Consider the following 23,579-nt stretch of genomic DNA (forward strand, 5'->3'; position numbering starts at 1 on the left):
TTTTCTATAATGCCTGCTATAGGAAGTTGGTCATTATTAGTGAATGTGCGGTATGCCTGGGTATGGTTACATTTTTAACAAAAAGGGCATTTTCATAGACTACCTTGAAAACCAGATAAGTGATTATTGCAAAAAAACAGGTATTATTTTGATAATAAAATGATTTTCTAAGTGGGGCTTATATTTATCCACATTCTTTACGTTACAGCCTTAGTCAAATGTCCATTGGTCATGTTTCTTGGCCCAAGCGAGTCTCTTCTTGTTATTGGTGTCTTTTAGTAGTGGTTTCTTTGCAGCAATTCAACCATGAAGGCCTGCATCACACAGTCTCCTCTGAACAGTTGATGTTGAGATGTGTCTGTTATTTGAACTCTGAAGCATTTAGTTGGGCTGCAATTTCTGAGGCTGGTAACTTTTAATGAACTTATCCTCTGCAACAGAGGTAACTCTGGGTCTTCCTTTCCTGTGGTGGTCCTCATGAGAGCCAGTTTCATCATAGTGCTTGATGGTTTTTGCGACTGCACTTGAAGAAATGTTTTGGATTGACTGACCTTCATGCCTTAACCTCACTAGGGTATGTGGGACGGTAGCGTCCCACCTCGTCAACAGCCAGTGAAACTGCAGGGCGCCAAATTCAAAACACCAGAAATCCCATAATTAAAATTCCTCAAACATACATGTATTTTACACCATTTTAAAGATACACTTGTTGTAAATCCAGCCACAGTGTCCGATTTTCAAAAAGGCTTTACAACGAAAGCAAACCAAACGATTATGTTAGGTCAAAGCCAAGTCACAGAAAAACAGCCATTTTTCTAGCCAAAGAGAGGAGTCACAAAAAGCAGAAATATAGATAAAATGAATCACTAACCTTTTGATCTTCATCAGATGACACTCATAGGACTTCATGTTACACAATGTAACGGATGTGAAATGGCTAGCTAGTTAGCGGTGGTGCGCGCTAATAGCGTTTCAATCGGTTACGTCACTCGCTTTGAGACCTTGAAGTAGTGTTTCCCTTGCTCTGCAAGAGCCGTGGCCTTTGTGGAGCGATGGGTAACGATGCTTCGTGGGTGACTGTTGTTGATGTGTGCAGAGGGTCCCTGGTTCGCGCCCGGGTCGGGGCGAGGGGACGGACGTAAAGTTAAACTGTTACAACAATACATGTATGTTTTGTTCGGTAAAGTTCATATTTATATCCAAAAATCTGAGTGTACATTGGCGCATTATGTTCAGTAGTTCCAAAACATCCGGTGATTTTGCAGAGAGCCACGTCAATTTACAGATATACTCATAATAAACATTGATAAAAGATACAACTGTTATGCATGGAATTTTAGATCCACTTCTCCTTAATGCAACCGCTGTCAAAAAAAATATAAAAAAAATAAAAAACTTTACGGAAAAAGCAAACCATGCAATAATCTACGCATAATAAAATAATTCTATGCAATACGGCGCTCAGGTGACAAATCAAGCCAAACAGATATCCGCCATGTTGGAGTCAACAGAAGTCTGAAATAGCATTATAAATATTCACTTACCTTTGATGATCTTCATCAGAATGCACTCCCAGGAATCCCAGTTCCACAATAAATGTTTGTTTTGTTCGATAATGTCCATCATTTATGTCCAAATACCTCCTTGTTGTTCGCGCGCTCAGTACACAATCCAAACTCACGACGCGCGTGCAAGTCCAGCGGAAAGTATGGACGAAAAGTCCAAAAAGTTATATTACAGTCCGTAGAAACATGTCAAACGATGTACAGAATCAATCTTTAGGATGTTTTTAACATAAATCTTCTATAATGTTCCAACCGGAGAATTCCTTTGTCTGTAGAATTGCAATGGAACAGAGTTCGCTCTCTCGTGAACGCGCGAGACTGAGCTCGTGGCTCTCTGGCAGACCTCTGACTCATTCCCCTCTCATTCGCCCCCACTTCACAGTAGAAGCATCAAACAAGGTTCTAAAGACTGTTGACATCTAGTGGAAGCCTTAGGAAGTGCAATTTGACCCCCATAGACACTGTGTATTCGATAGGCCAAGAGTTGAAAAACTACAAACCTCAGATTTCACACTTCCTGGTTGGATTTTTTCTCAGGTTCTTGCCTGCCATATGAGTTCTGTTATACTCACAGACATCATTCACACAGTTTTAGAAACTTCAGAGTGTTTTCTATCCAAGTCTACTAATAATATGCATATTCTAGCTTTTATGGCTGAGTAGCAGGCAGTTTAATTTTGGCACGCTTTCATCCAAAATTCCCAATGCTGCCTTCATGTTTTAAAGTAATGATGGACCGTCGTTTCTCTTTGCTTATTTGAGCTGTTCTTGCCATAATATGGACTTGGTCTTTTACTAAATAGGGCTCTCTTCTGTGTACCACCCTTACCTTGTCACAACACAACTGATTGGCTCAAACCTATTAAGAAGGAAAACATTCCACAAATTAACTTTTAACAAGGCACACCTGTTAATTTAAATGCATTCTAGGTTACTACCTCATGAAGCTGGTTGAGAGAATGCCAAGAGTGTGCAAAGCTGTCATCAAAGGGTGGCTACTTAGAAGAATCTAAAATATAAAATGTATTTTGATTTAAAACTTTCTTTGGTTACTACATGATTCCATATGTGTTATTTCATAGTTTTGATGTCTTCACTATTATTCTACAATGTAGAAAATAATAAAAATAAAGAAAAACCCTGGAATGAGTAGTTGTGCAAACGTTTGACTGGTACGTGTGTGAGTGAGAAAAAACTGGGTGGTTCGAGCCCTGAATGCTGATTGGCTGACAGCCGTGGTATACCACAAACATTTTATTTGTACTGCTCTAATTACATTGGTAACCAGTTTTTAATAGCAATAAGGCACCTTGTGGTATATGGCCAATATACCACGGCTAATTGCTGTATCTAGGCACTCAGCTCTGCGTCTATCTCGTGAATGGAAGTTGGGAAAAAATGTATTTACATTTTTAAGCCATATTGCCCAACCCTATGACCTACCCACACCCAGGAGCCAAGTGAATGGAGTAGAGGTCGACCGATTAATCGGAATGGCTGATTTCAAGTTTTCATAACAATCGGTAATCGGCATTTTTGGACACCGATTATGGCCGATTACATTGCACTCCACGAGGAGACTGCGTGGCAGGCTGACTACCTGTTATGCGCGTGCAGCAAGGAGCCACGGTAAGGTGCTAGCTAGCATTAAACGTATCTTATAAAAAAACTATCAATCTTAACATAATCACTAGTTAACTACACATGGTTGATGATATTACTAGTTTATCTAGCTTGTCATGCGTTGCATATAATCGATGCGGTGCCTGTTAATTTATCATTGAATCACAGCCTACTTCCCCAAACATGTGATTTAACAAGCGCATTCGCGGAAAAAGCACTGTCGTTGCACAAATGTGTACCTAACCATAAACATCAACGCCTTTCTTAAAATCAATACATAAGTATATATTTTTAAACCTGCATATTTAGTTAATATTGCCTGCTAACATGAATTTCTTCTAACTAGTGAAATTGTGTCACTTCTCTTGCATTCTGTGCAACAGAGTCAGGGTAAATGCAGCAGTTTGGGCCTCCTGGCTCGTTGCGAACTGTGAAGAATATTTCTTCCTAACAAAGACAGCCAACTTCGCCAAACGGGGGATGATTTAACAAAAGCGCATTTGCGAAAAAAGCATAATCGTTGCACGACTGTACCTAACCATAAACATCAATGCCTATCTTAAAATCAGTACATAAGTATATATTTTTAAACCTGCATATTTAGTTAAAGAAATTCATGTTAGCAGGCAATATTAAACTAGGGAAATTCTGTCACTTCTCTTGCGTTCATTGCACGCAGAGTCAGGGTAAATGCAACAGTTTGGGCTGCCTGGCTCGTTGCGAACTAATTTGCCAGAATTTTACGTAATTATGACATAACATTGAAGGTTGTGCAATGTAACAGGAATATTTAGACTTATGGATGGCATCCATAAGAATAAACGTTTTATTTTCGAAATGATAGTTTCCGGATTTGACCATATTAATGACCTACGGCTTGTATTTCTGTGTGTTATTATGTTATAATTAAGTCTATTATTTGATAGAGCAGTCTGACTGAGCGGTGGTAGTCAGCAGCAGGCTCGTAAGCATTCATTCAAACAGCACTTTTGTGCGTTTGCTAGCAGCTCTTCGCAATGCTTCAAGCATTGCGCTGTTTATGACTTAACTGGCAATACTAAAGTGCCTATAAGAACATCCAATAGTCAAAGGTATATGAAATACAAATGGTCTAGAGAGAAATAGTCCTATAATAACTACAACCTAAAACTTCTTAACTGGGAATATTGAAGACTCATGTTAAAAGGAACCACCAGCTTTCATATGTTCTGAGCAAGGAACTTAAAAGTTAGGTTTTTTACATGGCGCATATTGCACTTTTACTTTCTTCTCCAACACTTTGTTTTTGCATTATTTAAACCAAATTGAACATGTTTCATTATTTATTTGAGGCTAAATTGATTTGATTGATGTATTTATTATATTAAGTTAAAATAAGTGTTTTCACTATTGTTGTCATTATTATAAATAAATAAATAATTAAAGAAATGGCCGATTTTTTTTTAATCGGTATCGGCTTTTTTGGTCCTCCAATAATCGGTATCGGCGTTGAAAAATCATAATCGTTCGACCTCTAGAACGGAGATACCCTTCTCCAGTGGGAAGACTTGCTCTTGTCCCTCAATGTCCTCTTTTATTTCTCTGGGTTACAATTTCTAAGGCATTCCAGCTATCAAACCAGTTGAATACCTGATCTTTTGATTCCACTCTGGTATTCCACTGTAATGCTATAGGTCTATTTATAAACCTGGTGGTTCGAGCCCTGAATGCTGATTGGCTGACAGATGTGGTATATTTAAGCAATAAGGCACAAGGGGGTGTGGTATATGGCCAATATACCACAGCTAGGGGCTGTTATTATGCACCACGCAACGCAGATTCCCTGGATACAGCCCTTAGCCGTGGTATAGTGTATTGGCCATGTACCACAAACACCCAAGGTACCTTATTGCTATTATACACTGGTTACCGATGTAATTAGAACAGCATTCGAATCACCCAGTTTATAACAGACCTTATACCACAGTTATGACCAGATTTTTTTTTTTTTTTTACTGTTCTAATTATGTTTATAATAGCATTAAGACACCTCAGGGGTTTGTGGTATATGGGCAATATACCACGGCTAACGACTATATCCAGGCACTCCGCATTGTGTCGTGCTTAGAACAGTCCTTAGCCATGGTACATTGGACATGTATACCACACACCCTCGTGCTTTATTGCTTAATTATACAGTGCTTCTCCATTTGTTAATTCTGTTTTGCAATAGACTTATTACAACATGGAATAGTGCACTGTTTGTCTGAAGAGTTTTTGGAGTTCAGGGGTGTATTCATTACGCCGATTATGTTGCAAAACGTTTTGTCTGTTGCAAATTGTTTTGCAACAAAGTTTACTACAAACGGAAAAGGTTTTGAAATGAAAACAAGAGTTTCTATTGGACAAATTCGGGTAGGTCCCTCCATTTCATTCCGTCTGCTCTGTTTGGTTCTTAAACGGTTTTCGTTGCGAGACATAATGAATACACCCCTGGTTTCTCAACTTGGATGGAAACATCTTTGTTCAGTGACATCAGTACTGTCTCTCATGCTGCTGTGCAGGACAGAATGAGTCTTTAATTACAGACATGAGAAACGGTGGGTAGTTTTCTAATAGCTTCTTAATTTTCATGGGAAGGTATCATTTAGGAACATTGAGAAGTGTTCGCTGTGGCTTTGTATCTCTACCGTTAAGAGTCCTGATGACGTCCGTCTGTGATATTCAACAACAAATAAGTTACTGTACACAACGGAACACTGTTTTTCCCTCCGACATCATTGCACGCACAATATAAGAGCACAATGTGTACTGGTATTTCTTAACCGTGCTACACGACGTCAGCTCGGCAACAACAACAATGGTGGTGTGGCCGTGGCGCTGTTTCCACCTACTGCAAATTCCATCTTTAAGTGTTACACAGCAACGCAGAACTGCTGTTTTTTTAGTTGTGTGTTCTTCTTCCCTTTGGTTAGTGTAATGTTCTGTTTAGGCTGTCGATGGGCTCCCCAGGCAACAACTGAATGATTCTAATCATCAAGGCCTGATGTTAGGATTCTGAGACAGCTTTGGGTCTAATGGGCTGTCCTTTTGTTTACATATTCTGTGTGATGTCTGACTAGCATGCTGCTACAGCAGCCACACTTGGGACTAGCTGGAATAGTGGGATTAAACAGAGTGAATAAACATGTTGACCAATAGGGCTGGTAACTAAATGATGGGTTGGTATTTGTAAAACATGAATGATTCGACTTATTTTAGAAAAACCTTTGCATATTCACTGTCCAGTCCTTTTCACTGTAAGGATACCATGGGGGACTTGAGCTCTCTTGGTCAGTAGAAACTGAAGTTGTTTCCTAATTAGGCCTAATGCATTCTGATTTAACAATGAGTTAGGTTTTAGTGCTAGTCAGTCAATAGTCCAGAATAACTCTTAAAGAAACTGTGTGGCGTAGCATATTTATTTCCCTTACCAAGATGGTTGAAGGCTTGGGTATGCCCACCCAAAGGCTTTCCTAGAGTTACACGTCTGCAATTGCAGACATCCCTCTTGACGCAGGCAGCACAGTGGAGAACCTAATGATTCACCTCCTCCTCGGACACCTACAGCTACTGGACTCCAGTCTGAAGGAGGGAGCTTTAAGACTATGTTTGGAGGAAGGCTGACATATTTCTTGTCCCCTCCCTCAGTCCTGCCCCAGTGGCTCTCTGATGTGCATGCAGCGAGCAGCCTTGTAAATGTAACTGTGTCTCCAGGCAGATAGTTGGCCGGGCAGGCTGGAAACCTCTGGTGAACAGTGTGGCAGCGAGGCCCGGGGTTCACTGGAGCGTACAATGGCTGCTTTGTGGCCATTGTCCCTGGCCGCGGGGCTGCTTTGTGCCCATTGTCCCTGGCCGCGGGGCTGCTTTGTGGCCATCGTCCCTGGCCGCGGGGCTGCTTTGTGGCCATTGTCCCTGGCCGCGGGGCTGCTTTGTGCCCATTGTCCCTGGCCGCGGGGCTGCTTTGTGCCCATTGTCCCTGGCCACGGGGCTGCTTTGTGGCCATCGTCCCTGGCCGCGGGGCTGCTTTGTGGCCATTGTCCCTGGCCGCGGGGCTGCTTTGTGGCCATTGTCCCTGGCCGCGGGGCTGCTTTGTGGCCATTGTCCCTGGCCGCGGGGCTGCTTTGTGCCCATCGTCCCTGGCCGCGGGGCTGCTTTGTGCCCATCGTCCCTGGCCGCGGGGCTGCTTTGTGCCCATTGTCCCTGGCCGCGGGGCTGCTTTGTGCCCATTGTCCCTGGCCGCGGGGCTGCTTTGTGCCCATTGTCCCTGGCCGCGGGGCTGCTTTGTGCCCATTGTCCCTGGCTGCGGGGCTCCTTTGTGCCCATTGTCCCTGGCCGCGGGGCTGCTTTGTGGCCATCGTCCCTGGCCGCGGGGCTGCTTTGTGCTCATTGTCCCTGGCCGCGGGGCTGCTTTGTGCTCATTGTCCCTGGCCGCGGGGCTGCTTTGTGCCCATCGTCCCTGGCTGCGGGGCTCCTTTATGTCGATTGTCCCTGGCTGCGGGGCTCCTTTGTGCCCATCGTCCCTGGCTGCGGGCTGCTTTGTGGCCATTGTCCCTGGCTGCGGGCTGCTTTGTGGCCATTGTCCCTGGCCGCGGGGCTGCTTTGTGCCCATTGTCCCTGGCCGCGGGGCTGCTTTGTGCCCATTGTCCCTGGCCGCGGGGCTGCTTTGTGCCCATTGTCCCTGGCTGCGGGGCTCCTTTGTGCCCATTGTCCCTGGCCGCGGGGCTGCTTTGTGGCCATCGTCCCTGGCCGCGGGGCTGCTTTGTGCTCATTGTCCCTGGCCGCGGGGCTGCTTTGTGCTCATTGTCCCTGGCCGCGGGGCTGCTTTGTGCCCATCGTCCCTGGCTGCGGGGCTCCTTTATGTCGATTGTCCCTGGCTGCGGGGCTCCTTTGTGCCCATCGTCCCTGGCTGCGGGCTGCTTTGTGGCCATTGTCCCTGGCTGCGGGCTGCTTTGTGGCCATTGTCCCTGGCCGCGGGGCTGCTTTGTGCCCATTGTCCCTGGCCGCGGGGCTGCTTTGTGCCCATTGTCCCTGGCCGCGGGGCTGCTTTGTGCCCATCGTCCCTGGCCGCGGGGCTGCTTTGTGCCCATTGTCCCTGGCCGCGGGGCTGCTTTGTGCCCATCGTCCCTGGCCGCGGGGCTGCTTTGTGCCCATCGTCCCTGGCCGCGGGGCTGCTTTGTGCCCATTGTCCCTGGCCGCGGGGCTGCTTTGTGCCCATTGTCCCTGGCTGCGGGGCTCCTTTGTGCCCATTGTCCCTGGCCGCGGGGCTGCTTTGTGGCCATCGTCCCTGGCCGCGGGGCTGCTTTGTGGCCATCGTCCCTGGCTGCGGGGCTCCTTTGTGGCCATTGTCCCTGGCCGCGGGGCTGCTTTGTGGCCATTGTCCCTGGCCGCGGGGCTGCTTTGTGCTCATTGTCCCTGGCCGCGGGGCTGCTTTGTGCCCATCGTCCCTGGCTGCGGGGCTCCTTTATGTCGATTGTCCCTGGCTGCGGGGCTCCTTTGTGCCCATTGTCCCTGGCCGCGGGGCTGCTTTGTGGCCATCGTCCCTGGCTGCGGGGCTCCTTTGTGCCCATTGTCCCTGGCCGCGGGGCTCCTTTGTGGCCATTGTCCCTGGCCGCGGGGCTGCTTTGTGGCCATTGTCCCTGGCCGCGGGGCTGCTTTGTGCTCATTGTCCCTGGCCGCGGGGCTGCTTTGTGCCCATCGTCCCTGGCTGCGGGGCTCCTTTATGTCGATTGTCCCTGGCTGCGGGGCTCCTTTGTGCCCATCGTCCCTGGCTGCGGGCTGCTTTGTGGCCATTGTCCCTGGCCGCGGGGCTGCTTTGTGCCCATTGTCCCTGGCCGCGGGGCTGCTTTGTGCCCATTGTCCCTGGCCGCGGGGCTGCTTTGTGCCCATTGTCCCTGGCCGCGGGGCTGCTTTGTGCCCGTTGTCCCTGGCCGCGGGGCTGCTTTGTGCCCGTTGTCCCTGGCCGCGGGGCTGCTTTGTGCCCGTTGTCCCTGGCCGCGGGGCTGCTTTGTGCCCGTTGTCCCTGGCCGCGGGGCTGCTTTGTGCCCGTTGTCCCTGGCCGCGGGGCTGCTTTGTGCCCGTTGTCCCTGGCCGCGGGGCTGCTTTGTGCCCGTTGTCCCTGGCCGCGGGGCTGCTTTGTGCCCGTTGTCCCTGGCCGCGGGGCTGCTTTGTGCCCGTTGTCCCTGGCCGCGGGGCTGCTTTGTGCCCGTTGTCCCTGGCCGCGGGGCTGCTTTGTGCCCGTTGTCCCTGGCCGCGGGGCTGCTTTGTGCCCGTTGTCCCTGGCCGCGGGGCTGCTTTGTGCCCGTTGTCCCTGGCCGCGGGGCTGCTTTGTGCCCGTTGTCCCTGGCCGCGGGGCTGCTTTGTGCCCGTTGTCCCTGGCCGCGGGGCTGCTTTGTGCCCGTTGTCCCTGGCCGCGGGGCTGCTTTGTGCCCGTTGTCCCTGGCCGCGGGGCTGCTTTGTGTCCGTTGTCCCTGGCCGCGGGGCTGCTTTGTGAGCTATGCCAACTTCATGGGGCCTGCGTGAGCATCCGGCAGGCTGGGGCTAACACTGAGAACTGTGCAATGGCACCATCCACCCCTCTCCTCTCATCATGACCACACCCCCTGTATAGCATGCTGGACTAGAGATGGGCAGGGCAGGCATGTGTCCTCACTGCTAATGTCAATGTTTGTTCCCCTTGCAGGGTGTTTGTGTGTGTGGCTGTGTCCTTTATCCATGTCTACAGCAGTGTCACAACCGGTAATGCGCTTGTTAGGTTTTAGCGATACTGTTGCAGGCTTTGCTGCATGTGGTAACGTTTTATGATTAACCTCTGTCTTTAGTGTGGTGAGTTACCCTTGTTTGAGCACTTGGGAGTGTCTCCTCTGAGTAATAAGTTGCTTGTGTTCACGAAAGAAACCGTCTAAAGGATGACGAACTCTCCCATCCACTGCAAGGGCTGTTTTCTCCCCTTCTATAAGCTTTGTTCATTCAGTCACCTTGAACACAATGAGCTCAAAGCCGCGGCCCAGTGGCGTGCCGACCCAACCCGCGGCCCTGTGGCGTGCCGACCCAACCCGCGGCCCTGTGGCGTGCCCGACCCAACCCGCGGCCCTGTGGCGTGCCGACCCAACCCGCGGCCCTGTGGCGTGCCGACCCAACCCGCGGCCCTGTGGTGTGACCGACCCAACCCGCGGCCCTGTGGCGTGACCGACCCAACCCGCGGCCCTGTGGCGTGACCGACCCAACCCGCGGCCCAGTGGCGTGACCGACCCAGCCCGCGGCCCAGTGGCGTGACCGACCCAGCCCGCGGCCCAGTGGCGTGACCGACCCAACCCGCGGCCCAGTGGCGTGACCGACCCAACCCGCGGCCCAGTGGCGTGACCGACCCAACCCGCGGCCCAGTGGCGTGACCGACCCAACCCGCGGCCCAGTGGCGTGACCGACCCAACCCGCGGCCCAGTGGCGTGACCGACCCAACCCGCGGCCCAGTGGCGTGACCGACCCAACCCGCGGCCCAGTGGCGTGACCGACCCAACCCGCGGCCCAGTGGCGTGACCGACCCAACCCGCGGCCCAGTGGCGTGACCGACCCAATGTTTTTGCTGTATCTCTCCACTCTGGTCCAGTGAGGCAGGACAGGGGGAGTCAGTGGGAGCATTTTGTTTTAATAGGCTGACTGTGGATCAGTCATTAGCTGAGAGATGTCTCTCTACAGGACAGAGCTCCAGGCCGGGCGCTTTGTAGTCAGGCTGTTGAGTAGAGGCTGACTGGGATCACGTGAGCCAGCCACTCCCTTGCTGTGCAGGTGGCTTCGAACAGGTTTCATGGCAACCCCTGTTTGGTTGTCCTTCCTTCCAGCTGTTTTAAAGTTGGCTCCGCCGTGTAGTGAACTGCCTAGTACCGCAGCAGGCTACAAACAGGAGTAGCACTGGCTAGCTCTCTGTCTGATTCTGAGCATGGCAATGTGCCCGGTTTTTAAAATGGGTGAAGCCAGAAAAATAATGACGTGTTCTACTTAGTGCTTGTCTCTCTTTCTGGTGTTTTTTAGTCAGAGGCAATGAAATCAACACCAGGTCTGGGGAATGGAATATCAGGGAAGAGTACCAAACACCTAAAACAGATCCATGTTTTCTCTTTTCCACCAGTGGTGCCTCAGTGAAACTTTACTACAATAGCTCATTCTATTTGTATTGTTGACCATAATGAATACCATTTAGCAACAGTTTACAAATAATTGAATTATTAAACAATTATCAAGATACTAAAGAGAACCCAATGAAAAGTCTTGACCTAGTCTGTTGAATGAATGATTGATTAGGTTGATGACATTGCTTCCAGACTAATGACTGTGTGATGTGACCTCTGACCTCTCTCTGTCCTGTCAGAAAAAAGCCAATGGTGAGGAGCTGTTTGACCAGATCATGTACCATCTGGACATCGTAGAGAAGGACTACTTCGGACTACGCTTCATGGACTCTGCACAAGTACCAGTAAGAACAGACAACCAATTACAACACACCCTTGTTCTGACTAGAAATTTGGAAGGGGTTTGTTTTGGTTAGATTTATCCACTCTCAACTGGAATTGCTCTTCTCTGGATTAGTGATTTGAATAACATCGTTCAGTTTACGTACTTTTGGTTTTCTAATGTAGGGTTTTATGGGAAGTTCAAGTCTAGTTCTTTTCAGAAAGTTATTTTGAAGTGCCTCAGTCAGAGATCCAGCAGCTTGGTCATGCTGATATGGTGTGAAGGGCATGGAAGGAGGGAGAGGAGAGAGGGAGAGAGAGGAATGTGAAAGAGGGCTGTGGCAGAGACCTTCGGTTCCTTCATCAGCACGATGAGGGAACCGCACTCTCTCTCCTAAACCCCAGCCTCTACTTCTTACATTGTTCATGCCTCACAGAAGTCTTTTTCATCTTTCGCAGCATTGGCTTGACATTACAAAAAGCATAAAAAAACAAGTCAAAAGTAAGTATCTCTTCTTTACCTAACAGTCACTGGAGATGCACAACCTATATTTTCTTCTACTGTCTCCTTCTGTACCAATGGAGACCTAGAGCTGTAGAGATGTAGAATGGATAAACTGATAACAGATGGATAAACTGGTGCTTTCATGTAACAGACAGAAATGGATTGATTTCATTACTGGCATTCCAACTTTCACACCTCGAGTTATTTTCCTTTTATCTCTTTCTTCCTTCCCCTATTTCTCTGTGCAGTTGGACCTCCATACTGCCTTCACATGAGGGTTAAGTTCTACTCCTCAGAACCCAACAACCTGCATGAGGAGTTGACCAGGTCAGCTTGTCGTCTTCGTGTTATTAGTATTCAATCAACCAGTTGTTTTTAGAACATTTATGTTGATGAACATTGGATTGATTGGTCAGTTATCTGGACTTTTGACCTTTTTGTTCCTTCAGATATCTATTTGTATTACAACTAAAGCAAGACCTCCTCAGTGGCAAGTAAGTAACCCTCCACTCAACAGTTGTCCTCTTCCTATAGTAGATTAGATGTACAGTAAATTAGATCAGTGTATAGTTCATGTGGTCATGTGCTTCATTATATTTAACATATTTGATGTCTGTAGGCTAAGTATATAATTTCATTTTGGCTACATCTGTTTTGTTGCATCATGGTACAGATGCTAAGAGGTTTAGCTACAGTAGTGGATTACACACTTGTTATTGGGGAATGGAATTATTTGCATCCATAAGTAGTGTGAATATTAATATCTGTTTTCGATACAGGGGATTAGTGTTCATGTTATGTCTGTGTGGTGATCCTATAACACAGCGTTGTGTGTGTGTGGTGATCCTATAACACAGCGTTGTGTGTGTCTGTGTGGTGATCCTATAACACAGCGTTGTGTGTGTGTGGTGATCCTATAACACAGCGTTGTGTGTGTCTGTGTGGTGATCCTATAACACAGGGTTGTGTGTGTGTGTGTCTGTGTGGTGATCCTATAACACAGGGTTGTGTGTGTGTGGTGATCCTATAACACAGCGTTGTGTGTGTGTGTGTCTGTGTGGTGATCCTATAACACAGCGTTGTGTGTGTCTGTGTGGTGATCCTATAACACAGCGTTGTGTGTCTGTGTGGTGATCCTATAACACAGGGTTGTGTCTGTGTGGTGATCCTATAACACAGGGTTGTGTGTGTGTGGTGATCCTATAACACAGCGTTGTGTGTGTCTGTGTGGTGATCCTATAACACAGGGTTGTGTGTGTGTGTGTCTGTGTGGTGATCCTATAACACAGCGTTGTGTGTGTCTGTGTGGTGATCCTATAACACAGGGTTGTGTGTCTGTGTGGTGATCCTATAACACAGGGTTGTGTGTGTCTGTGTGGTGATCCTATAACACAGCGTTGTGTGTGTGTGTGTCTGTGTGGTGATCCTATAACACAGCGTTGTGTGTCTGTGTGGTGATCCTATAACACAGGGTTGTGTCTGTGTGGTGATCCTATAACACAGCGTTGTGTGTGTCTGTGTGGTGATCCTATAACACAGCGTTGTGTGTCTGTGTGGTGATCCTATAACACAGGGTTGTGTGTGTCTGTGTGGTGATCCTATAACACAGGGTTGTGTGTCTGTGTGGTGATCCTATAACACAGCGTTGTGTGTGTCTGTGTGGTGATCCTATAACACAGCGTTGTGTGTGTGTGTGTGTGTCTGTGTGGTGATCCTATAACACAGCGTTGTGTGTCTGTGTGGTGATCCTATAACACAGCGTTGTGTGTGTGTGTGTGGTGATCCTATAACACAGGGTTGTGTGTCTGTGTGGTGATCCTATAACACAGCGTTGTGTGTCTGTGTGGTGATCCTATAACACAGCGTTGTGTGTGTGTGTGGTGATCCTATAACACAGCGTTGTGTGTGTGTGTGTCTGTGTGGTGATCCTATAACACAGGGTTGTGTGTCTGTGTGGTGATCCTATAACACAGGGTTGTGTGTGTCTGTGTGGTGATCCTATAACACAGCGTTGTGTGTGTGTGTGTCTGTGTGGTGATCCTATAACACAGGGTTGTGTGTCTGTGTGGTGATCCTATAACACAGGGTTGTGTGTCTGTGTGGTGATCCTATAACACAGCGTTGTGTGTGTGTGTGTCTGTGTGGTGATCCTATAACACAGCGTTGTGTGTGTGTGTGTCTGTGTGGTGATCCTATAACACAGCGTTGTGTGTCTGTGTGGTGATCCTATAACACAGGGTTGTGTGTCTGTGTGGTGATCCTATAACACAGGGTTGTGTGTCTGTGTGGTGATCCTATAACACAGCGTTGTGTGTCTGTGTGGTGATCCTATAACACAGCGTTGTGTGTGTGTGTGTCTGTGTGGTGATCCTATAACACAGCGTTGTGTGTCTGTGTGGTGATCCTATAACACAGCGTTGTGTGTCTGTGTGGTGATCCTATAACACAGGGTTGTGTGTCTGTGTGGTGATCCTATAACACAGCGTTGTGTGTCTGTGTGGTGATCCTATAACACAGGGTTGTGTGTCTGTGTGGTGATCCTATAACACAGCGTTGTGTGTCTGTGTGGTGATCCTATAACACAGCGTTGTGTGTGTGTGTGTCTGTGTGGTGATCCTATAACACAGCGTTGTGTGTGTGTGTGTCTGTGTGGTGATCCTATAACACAGCGTTGTGTGTCTGTGTGGTGATCCTATAACACAGCGTTGTGTGTGTGTGTGTCTGTGTGGTGATCCTATAACACAGCGTTGTGTGTCTGTGTGGTGATCCTATAACACAGCGTTGTGTGTGTGTGTGTCTGTGTGGTGATCCTATAACACAGCGTTGTGTGTCTGTGTGGTGATCCTATAACACAGCGTTGTGTGTGTGTGTGTGGTGATCCTATAACACAGGGTTGTGTGTGTGTGTGTCTGTGTGGTGATCCTATAACACAGCGTTGTGTGTGTGTGTGTGTGGTGATCCTATAACACAGCGTTGTGTGTGTGTGTGTGGTGATCCTATAACACAGCGTTGTGTGTGTGTGTGTCTGTGTGGTGATCCTATAACACAGCGTTGTGTGTGTGTGTGTGTGGTGATCCTATAACACAGGGTTGTGTGTCTGTGTGGTGATCCTATAACACAGCGTTGTGTGTCTGTGTGGTGATCCTATAACACAGCGTTGTGTGTGTGTGTGTGGTGATCCTATAACACAGCGTTGTGTGTGTGTGTGTCTGTGTGGTGATCCTATAACACAGGGTTGTGTGTCTGTGTGGTGATCCTATAACACAGGGTTGTGTGTCTGTGTGGTGATCCTATAACACAGCGTTGTGTGTGTGTGTGTGTCTGTGTGGTGATCCTATAACACAGCGTTGGTTGTGTCTGTGTGGTGATCCTATAACACAGGGTTGGTTGTCTGTGTGGTGATCCTATAACACAGGGTTGTGTGTCTGTGTGGTGATCCTATAACACAGGGTTGTGTGTCTGTGTGGTGATCCTATAACACAGGGTTGTGTGTGTGTGGTGATCCTATAACACAGCGTTGTGTGTGTGTGTGTCTGTGTGGTGATCCTATAACACAGCGTTGTGTGTGTCTGTGTGGTGATCCTATAACACAGCGTTGTGTGTCTGTGTGGTGATCCTATAACACAGGGTTGTGTGTGTCTGTGTGGTGATCCTATAACACAGCGTTGTGTGTGTCTGTGTGGTGATCCTATAACACAGGGTTGTGTGTGTGTGGTGATCCTATAACACAGGGTTGTGTGTCTGTGTGGTGATCCTATAACACAGGGTTGTGTGTCTGTGTGGTGATCCTATAACACAGCGTTGTGTGTGTGTGTGTCTGTGTGGTGATCCTATAACACAGGGTTGTGTGTCTGTGTGGTGATCCTATAACACAGGGTTGTGTGTCTGTGTGGTGATCCTATAACACAGGGTTGTGTGTCTGTGTGGTGATCCTATAACACAGGGTTGTGTGTCTGTGTGGTGATCCTATAACACAGGGTTGTGTGTCTGTGTGGTGATCCTATAACACAGGGTTGTGTGTGTGTGGTGATCCTATAACACAGGGTTGTGTGTCTGTGTGGTGATCCTATAACACAGGGTTGTGTGTCTGTGTGGTGATCCTATAACACAGGGTTGTGTGTCTGTGTGGTGATCCTATAACACAGGGTTGTGTGTCTGTGTGGTGATCCTATAACACAGGGTTGTGTGTCTGTGTGGTGATCCTATAACACAGGGTTGTGTGTCTGTGTGGTGATCCTATAACACAGGGTTGGTTGTGTCTGTGTGGTGATCCTATAACACAGGGTTGTGTGTGATCTCTGGAGAGAGATACAGGCTGTTAGATCCACTGTATTACCTCTGCAGTTCCCTGGTCTAACAGACAGTCTCCTTGCCTAGAGCGTACTGTACCTCCATGTTGAAAGCAACAGCATCCAGACAGCTGTAATCTATTGTCCACTCTCCTCCTCGTATCACAGGTTAGAATGCCCTTTGGACACAGCAGTGGAACTGGCAGCCTTCTCGTTACAAGGTAAGAACTAGCTAGGATGGTCTAATGTCTTGCTGTGGTTGTCACTCTTCTTGAATGAGATCCACGGAGTTGCACTTTTCTGAGGGGGTGGAATCTAATATGTCAGAAGGGAGAGCCCACAGCACCCCAGTAGTATTCAGAGCCTGTTAACATGGTGGAGTATTCAAGGAAAATGGAAGATAGCCCTGTACCCACATTCCAGAACTGTCTTTCCAAAGGGTTGGAGAAATGCTGAGGCTGCAGTCCTTGCTGAGTGTTTCAACTGTAAATGAGCACTCCAGGGTTGTTCTGAAAGGAAGCGAGCGCCCCTCCCTCTCTCTCTCCCTCCCACTCTTCCAGCTCCTCTGTGGGGTAAATGCCAGCTCGTTAGTGCCCAGCTCTCTACAAATGCCTCCTAATCCAGCCCTCTCCCTCGTTCCTTCGATCTCTCTCACTCACACACTCCCTCTGTCTCTCGATCTCGCTCCCTCCCCTTCTCATAGAAATCCTCCACAGCTCAACATAGCCCCTTTTCACATACAGCAAAACCACTATTTTTCTCAATTATTGTTAGCCAGAACTCAGAATGGCCCTTCCTAAACAAAACAGTCACACTTAAAAGGTCACACTCACGGTCATATATACTTTTTTATAGGTAGAATAGATATCAGGGTTTAAGCTCTTATTCTTCAGACTGTATTCTGTTCTGCTAGCCAAATGGCCAGTGAGTCAAACGATGTCTCAGGTTGGAATGTAACAACTGAATGTCCAGTCCGTAGCTAGATTCCCCTCTGTTTGGCAGCCAGGCTGGGTGTCTGTCTATAGTCCTGGAGCACATCACTGATAATGGAGTCTCTCCTCACTTCCCCCACCCAGATAACATGGTGACACCCTATTTATCCCCCAGCCTGCAGAGTCACACTGCCGCCCTATTTATCCCCCAGCCTGCAGAGTCACACTGCCGCCCTATTTATCCCCCAGCCTGCAGAGTCACACTGCCGCCCTATTTATCCCCCAGCCTGCAGAGTCACACTGCCACCCTATTTATCCCCCAGCCTGCAGAGTCACACTGCCGCCCTATTTATCCCCCAGCCTGCAGAGTCACACTGCCGCCCTATTTATCCCCCAGCCTGCAGAGTCACACTGCCGCCCTATTTATCCCCCAGCCTGCAGAGTCAGACGTGATCTGCATGCTGCTATTTAGGGAAGGAGGAGAGTGAGGCGTCATTGGAGGTCTGTTGCTCGGCTTGAATGTGATGTATTTGAATGTTAGTGTCCCAGTGGGTTTTAGGAATTTAAGGTGGTAAGGGGGGAGCAACCATTTAAAGGGGTTATTCAAAATGTACAAATTTCATGAATAGCTAGCAGGTAATCTATAGATCCTTAGTCAGGGACCATAATCATGGGGATAGAACAATACATGCCCACAGGTTCTCATTAGCTTCACTTTTATTGCAAAACAAGCCCAGACCCCAGATAGCAAATTGCCTTAACATTGATATATAATGGCGCCGGACGGGATGCCTGCCGTTCCTAACCAACTGTGCTATTTTGTTAGTTTTTTTGCATTGTTTGTAACCTATTTTATGTACATAAAGTTGCTGCTACCATCTCTTATGAGTGAAATGAGCTTCTGGACATCAGAACAGCGATTACTCACCTCAAACTGGACAAAGATTTTTTTCTTTAATGAGTCTGACGCGAAGGATATACTGCTTTCCGTAGAACGTGTCCAAATCCCTGTCATTCGCATGAAGAAAAAGGCGGAGTTAGCAAGGGAGAAGGTCGGGATGCCTTGTTAGAATTCGTATGCGAATAAATCACCATTACCATCGGTTCTATTGGCCAACGTGCAATCACCGGAAAACAAACTGGATGATCTACGGTCGAGACCAACGGTACATTAAAAACTGTAACATCTTATGTTTCACCAAGTCGTGGCTGTACGACGACACGGATAATGTAGAGCTGGCTGGTTTTTCTGTGTAAATCGCCAGGACAGAGTAGCTACGACGAGGGGCAAGGGGGTGTGTGTCTATTTGTCAATAATAACTGATGGTGCGCGATGTCTAATGTTAAAGAAGTCACGAGGTATTGCTCGCCTGAGGTAGAGTACCTCATGATAAGCTGTAGACCACACGATCTACCAAGAGTTCTCATCTATATTATTCGTATCCGCCTATATACCACCACAAACTGATGCTGGCACTAAGACCGCACTCAACGAGCTGTATAAGGCCATAAGCAAACAAGAAAATGCTCATCTAGAAGCAGCGCTCCTAGTGGCCGGGGACTTTAATGCAGGCAAACTTAAATCTGTTTAACCTAATTTCTACCAGCATGTCACGTGCAACCAGAGGAACAAAAATTCTAGGCCACCTTTACTCCACACAGAGACGCATACAAAGCTCTCGCCCGCCATCCATTTGGCAAATCTGGCCATAACTCTATCCTCCTGATTCCTGCCTACAAGCAAAAACTAAAGCAGGAAGTACCAGTGATTTGCTGAATACAGAATTGGTCCGATGACACGGATGCTACGCTACAGGACTGTTTTGCTAGCACAGACTGGAATATGTTCCGTGATTCATCCAAGTGCGTCGAGTATACCACCTCAGTCGCCGGCTTAATCAACAAGTGCATTGAGGATGTCGTCCACACAATGACCGTATGTACATATCCCAACTAGAAGCCATGGATTACAGGCAACATCCGCATCGAGCTAAAAGATAGAGCTGCCACTTTCAAGGAGCAGGACACTAATACGGACGCTTATAAGAAATCCCACTATGCCCTCAGACGAACCATCAAAGAGGCAAAGCATCAATAAAGGACTAAGATTGAATCCAACTACACCGGCTCTGACGTTCATCGGATGTGGCAGGGCTTGCAAACTGTTATGGACTACAAAGGGAAACGCAGCCGCGAGCTTCCCAGTGACACGAGCCTTCCAGACGAGTTTAATATATTTTTATTCTCGTTTTGAGGCAAATAACACTGAAGCATGCATGAGAGCACCATCTGTTCCGGACGGCTGTGTGATCACGCTCTCCGTAGCTGATGTAAGCAAGATCCTTTAAACAGGTCAACATTCACAAGGCCCTGGGGCCAGACGGATTACCAGGGCGTGTATTCAGAGCATGCACAAACCAACTGGCAAGTGTCTTCACTGACATTTTCAACCTTTCTAGAGTATGTAATACCCACATGTTTCAAGCAGATCACCATAGTCCCTGTGCCCAAGAATGTGAATGTAACCTCAGTGTTCAAAACCGTAGTGCCCACAAAGCTCATCACTAAGCTAAGGACCCTGGGACTTAACACATCCCTCTGCAACTGGATCCTGGACTTCGTGACAGTCCACCCCCAGGTGGTAAGGCTAGGCAACAACACATCTGCCACGCTGATCCTCAACACCGGTTCCCCTCAGGGGTGCGTGCTTAGTCCCCTCCTGTACTCCCTGTTCACCCACGACTGCGTGGTCAAGCACGACACCAACACCATCATTAAGATGACAAAACAGTGGTAGGCCTGATCGATGATGATGAGAGCCTATAGGGACGAGGTCTATTTCTTGAACTGCACTGTTGGTTAAGGGCTTGTAAGTAAGCTTTTCACGGTAAGGTCTATCTATACCTGTTGTATTCGACGCATGTGACAAATAAAATTAGATTTTATTCAAGAACTCATGTCTATGGTTGTGTTCCAGCTGAGCTGGGGGACTGTGATCCTGGGGAGCATGCTCTGGACATGGTGTCTGAGTTGGAGTTAGTTAGGGTGTCTGAGTTGTGGTTAGGTTTAAAGTACTCAGTATGTTACCTGTTGTGTTCCAGCTGAGCTGGGAGACTGTGACCCTGGGGAGCATGCTCTGGACATGGTGTCTGAGTTCCGCTTCATGCCAGAGCAGACAGAGGCCATGGAGCTGGCCATCTTCAACACCTGGAAGGAGTGCAGGTAAAACAATGATATCACCTGTCTGAGTAACACTTTATGGGATCACCATTGATAGATCATTTACAAGGTAACGTTTTAATGAAAGCTAGTGTAAAGTGTTACCAATGTCTAGAAGTTATATTGCCCATCTTATACAGCCTTTATGTTACAATGGTTACAGCCAGGCGTTACAGCCAGGCGTTACAGCCAGGCGTTACAGCCAGGCGTTTGGGTGCCAGTAGTTGGTTACTCACCTACCTAGTTAAACTCTCCTTGGATTACCTGCTGTATGCTCCCCATGGGCTATAGGATACCTATATTATTTGATCACCCTTGATGTACTCAAGCTGGGGGTGTTCCCAGGCCGGGTTAAGTACACTTATTTTTAGAACTTGATTTAAAGCATGTGTCGGTGTGGACCGGGGTTGACCAGAGGTTACGTTGACTCATGTACTACAGAGGATCAATATTGTCATTGTCTGTTTTTTAATCCTGGGCACATGCATGGGCTTCCTGTGTTGTATGACTTCCTCATGGGTGAGATTTTAATGTCACCTTTTAAGATTTAGAATCATCAGTCGGGGTTCATCTCAAGAGTCAGCATTCTTTGTATGTGACCTTGTCTCTCTCTCTCACACACACACACACACACACATGCATACATAGAGACACATATCACACACATACACATGCATACATACAGAGACACACACACACATCGTACATACACACACACACACCCCATCTCCTGTTCATACCTGTATTCTGTATTTTCTCCCTCTGCTCCATCCCAGGGGCCAGATGCCGTCGCAGGCAGAGATTAACTACCTGAACAAGGCCAAGTGGCTGGAGATGTATGGGGTGGACATGCACATGGTCAAGGTGAGGAGAACAGAACGTGCTGTACTGGTCCTGTGTCTCTCACGTGGTAGAGCATGGCACTTTCAACGCCAGGGTTGTGGGTTTGATTCCCACGGGGGACCAGTATGAAAATGTATGTACTTACTACTGTTATTCGTTCTGGATAAGAGCGTCTGCTAAATGACGTGAATGTAAAATGGTAAAAGAGAAACGCAGAGCGCTAGTGACGATTTTAAGGACGATGACAAACATAAACAGGAACACTGCGCTGAATGGGTGTGTTTGGCCTTTCTAGGGAGTTTTTCCTAGCCACCGTGCTTCTACACCTGCATTGCTTGCTGTTTGGGGTTTAAGGCTGGGTTTCTGTACAGCACTTCGAGATATTAGCTGATGTACGAAGGGCTATATAAAATAAACTTGATTTGATTTGTGTCCTCTTTTCCCTCCAGGCTCGAGATGGTAATGAGTACCAGTTAGGACTGACTCCCACTGGAGTGCTGGTGTTTGAGGGAGAGACCAAGATAGGCCTGTTCTTCTGGTAAGAACACATTTAAGCTCCCAACTCTGCTGCTGCGCTCACTTTCCAATGGACAAAGCCCTGTGTCAATAGATAGTAAGGCACATCCTTGTTTTTAACAGAACAACTGGAAAACACCTTCCACCCGTTGCATCTGAAACACCTGTGTGTGTGTGTCTCCCAGGCCCAAGATCACCCGTCTAGACTTTAAGAAGAGCAAGCTGACCCTGGTGGTGGTGGAGGAGGATGGAGAAGAGGCTCAGGAGACAGAAGAGGTAATTAACCAACCCTACTCTACACTGGGGAAGCCATGGTCCCTACTATGAGAGAGAGAGACACACACACACACACACACACACACACACACACACACACACTGGGGTAGCCATGGTCCCTACTTGTGAGTGAGTGAGTGAGCCGAAGACAATCAGAAATTGGCTCAATGTAATTGAAGAATCCATAGAATCTAACCACTTCAGGAAAAATTGGAAAACGCTAAACAAACAACAACACAGTTATCTTTTTTGGCCCTATAACCAAGAACAAACAGTGAAAACATATACATGATCAAATACAAATCTTAGAATCAACTATTAAGGACTATAAGAACCCACTGGATTCACAAATTACATTGAATGAACTACAGGACAAAATACAAACCCTCCAACCCAAAAATGAAATTATGAAATATACAGACAACAAATTCCAATTGGATATACTTACTCTTTAACATCATCCTTAGCTCTGGCATCTTCCCCAATATTTGGAACCAAAGACTGATCACCCAAATCCACAAAAGAGGAGACAAATTTGACCCCAATAACTACCGTGGGATATGCATCAACAGCAACCTTGGGAAAATACTCTGCATTATCATTATCAGCAGACATTGAAAACAATGTACTGAGCAAATGTCAAATTTACTTTTTACCAAATTACCATACATCAGAGCATGTATTCACCCTGCACACCCTAATGGACAAACAAACAAACCAAAGGCGAAGTCTTCTCATGCTTTGTTGATTTAAAAAAAAACTTTGACTCAATTTGGCATGAGGGTCTGCTATACAAATTGATGGAAAGTGGTGTTTGGGGAAAAAACATACAACATGATTAAATCCATGTACACAAACAAGTGTGCGGTTAAAATTGGCATACACACATTTCTTTACACAGGCCGTGGGGTGATGCAGCTTAAGCCCCACCCTCTTCAACAAATTGGCGAGCGAACTAGAAAGGTTTGCAGCACCTGGCCTCACCCTACTAGAATCTGAAGTCAAAAGTCTACTGTTTGCTGATGATCTGGTGCTTCTGTCACCAACCAAGGAGGGCCTACAGCAGCACCTAGATCTTCTGCACAGATTCTGTCAGACCTGGGCCCTGACAGTAAATCTCAGTAAGACCAAAATAATGGTATTCCAAAAAAGGTCCTGTCGCCAGTACCATGAATACAAATTCCATCTAGTCACTGTTGCCCTAGAGCACACAAAAACTGTACGTACCTCGGCCTAAACATCAGCGCCACAGGTAACTTCCACAAAGCTCTGAACGAGCTGAGAGACAAGACGGGCATTCTATGCCATCAAAAGGAACATAAAATTCGACATTCCAATTAGGATCT

The 23,579-nt window shown here is 47.3% G+C and overlaps 1 protein-coding gene across 2 annotated transcripts in view; it reads left to right on the forward strand.

Annotated features, from left to right (window-relative positions):
• The window catches only part of LOC120064249 (band 4.1-like protein 5), a 53,943-nt gene that overhangs the window by 3,591 nt on the left and 26,773 nt on the right, over window positions 1–23,579 (forward strand). For both annotated transcript variants that reach the window (XM_039014684.1, XM_039014685.1), the window contains exons 3-11: window positions 11,572–11,676; window positions 12,113–12,155; window positions 12,407–12,485; window positions 12,608–12,652; window positions 16,616–16,668; window positions 20,481–20,601; window positions 21,375–21,462; window positions 21,891–21,979; window positions 22,143–22,233. In XM_039014684.1, coding sequence (XP_038870612.1) covers window positions 11,572–11,676; window positions 12,113–12,155; window positions 12,407–12,485; window positions 12,608–12,652; window positions 16,616–16,668; window positions 20,481–20,601; window positions 21,375–21,462; window positions 21,891–21,979; window positions 22,143–22,233 — 714 coding nt within the window. The remainder of the gene's footprint in view (window positions 1–11,571; window positions 11,677–12,112; window positions 12,156–12,406; window positions 12,486–12,607; window positions 12,653–16,615; window positions 16,669–20,480; window positions 20,602–21,374; window positions 21,463–21,890; window positions 21,980–22,142; window positions 22,234–23,579) is intronic.

Source organism: Salvelinus namaycush, chromosome 19, assembly GCF_016432855.1.
Source record: "Salvelinus namaycush isolate Seneca chromosome 19, SaNama_1.0, whole genome shotgun sequence".
NCBI classification, from domain to species: Eukaryota; Metazoa; Chordata; class Actinopteri; order Salmoniformes; family Salmonidae; genus Salvelinus; species Salvelinus namaycush.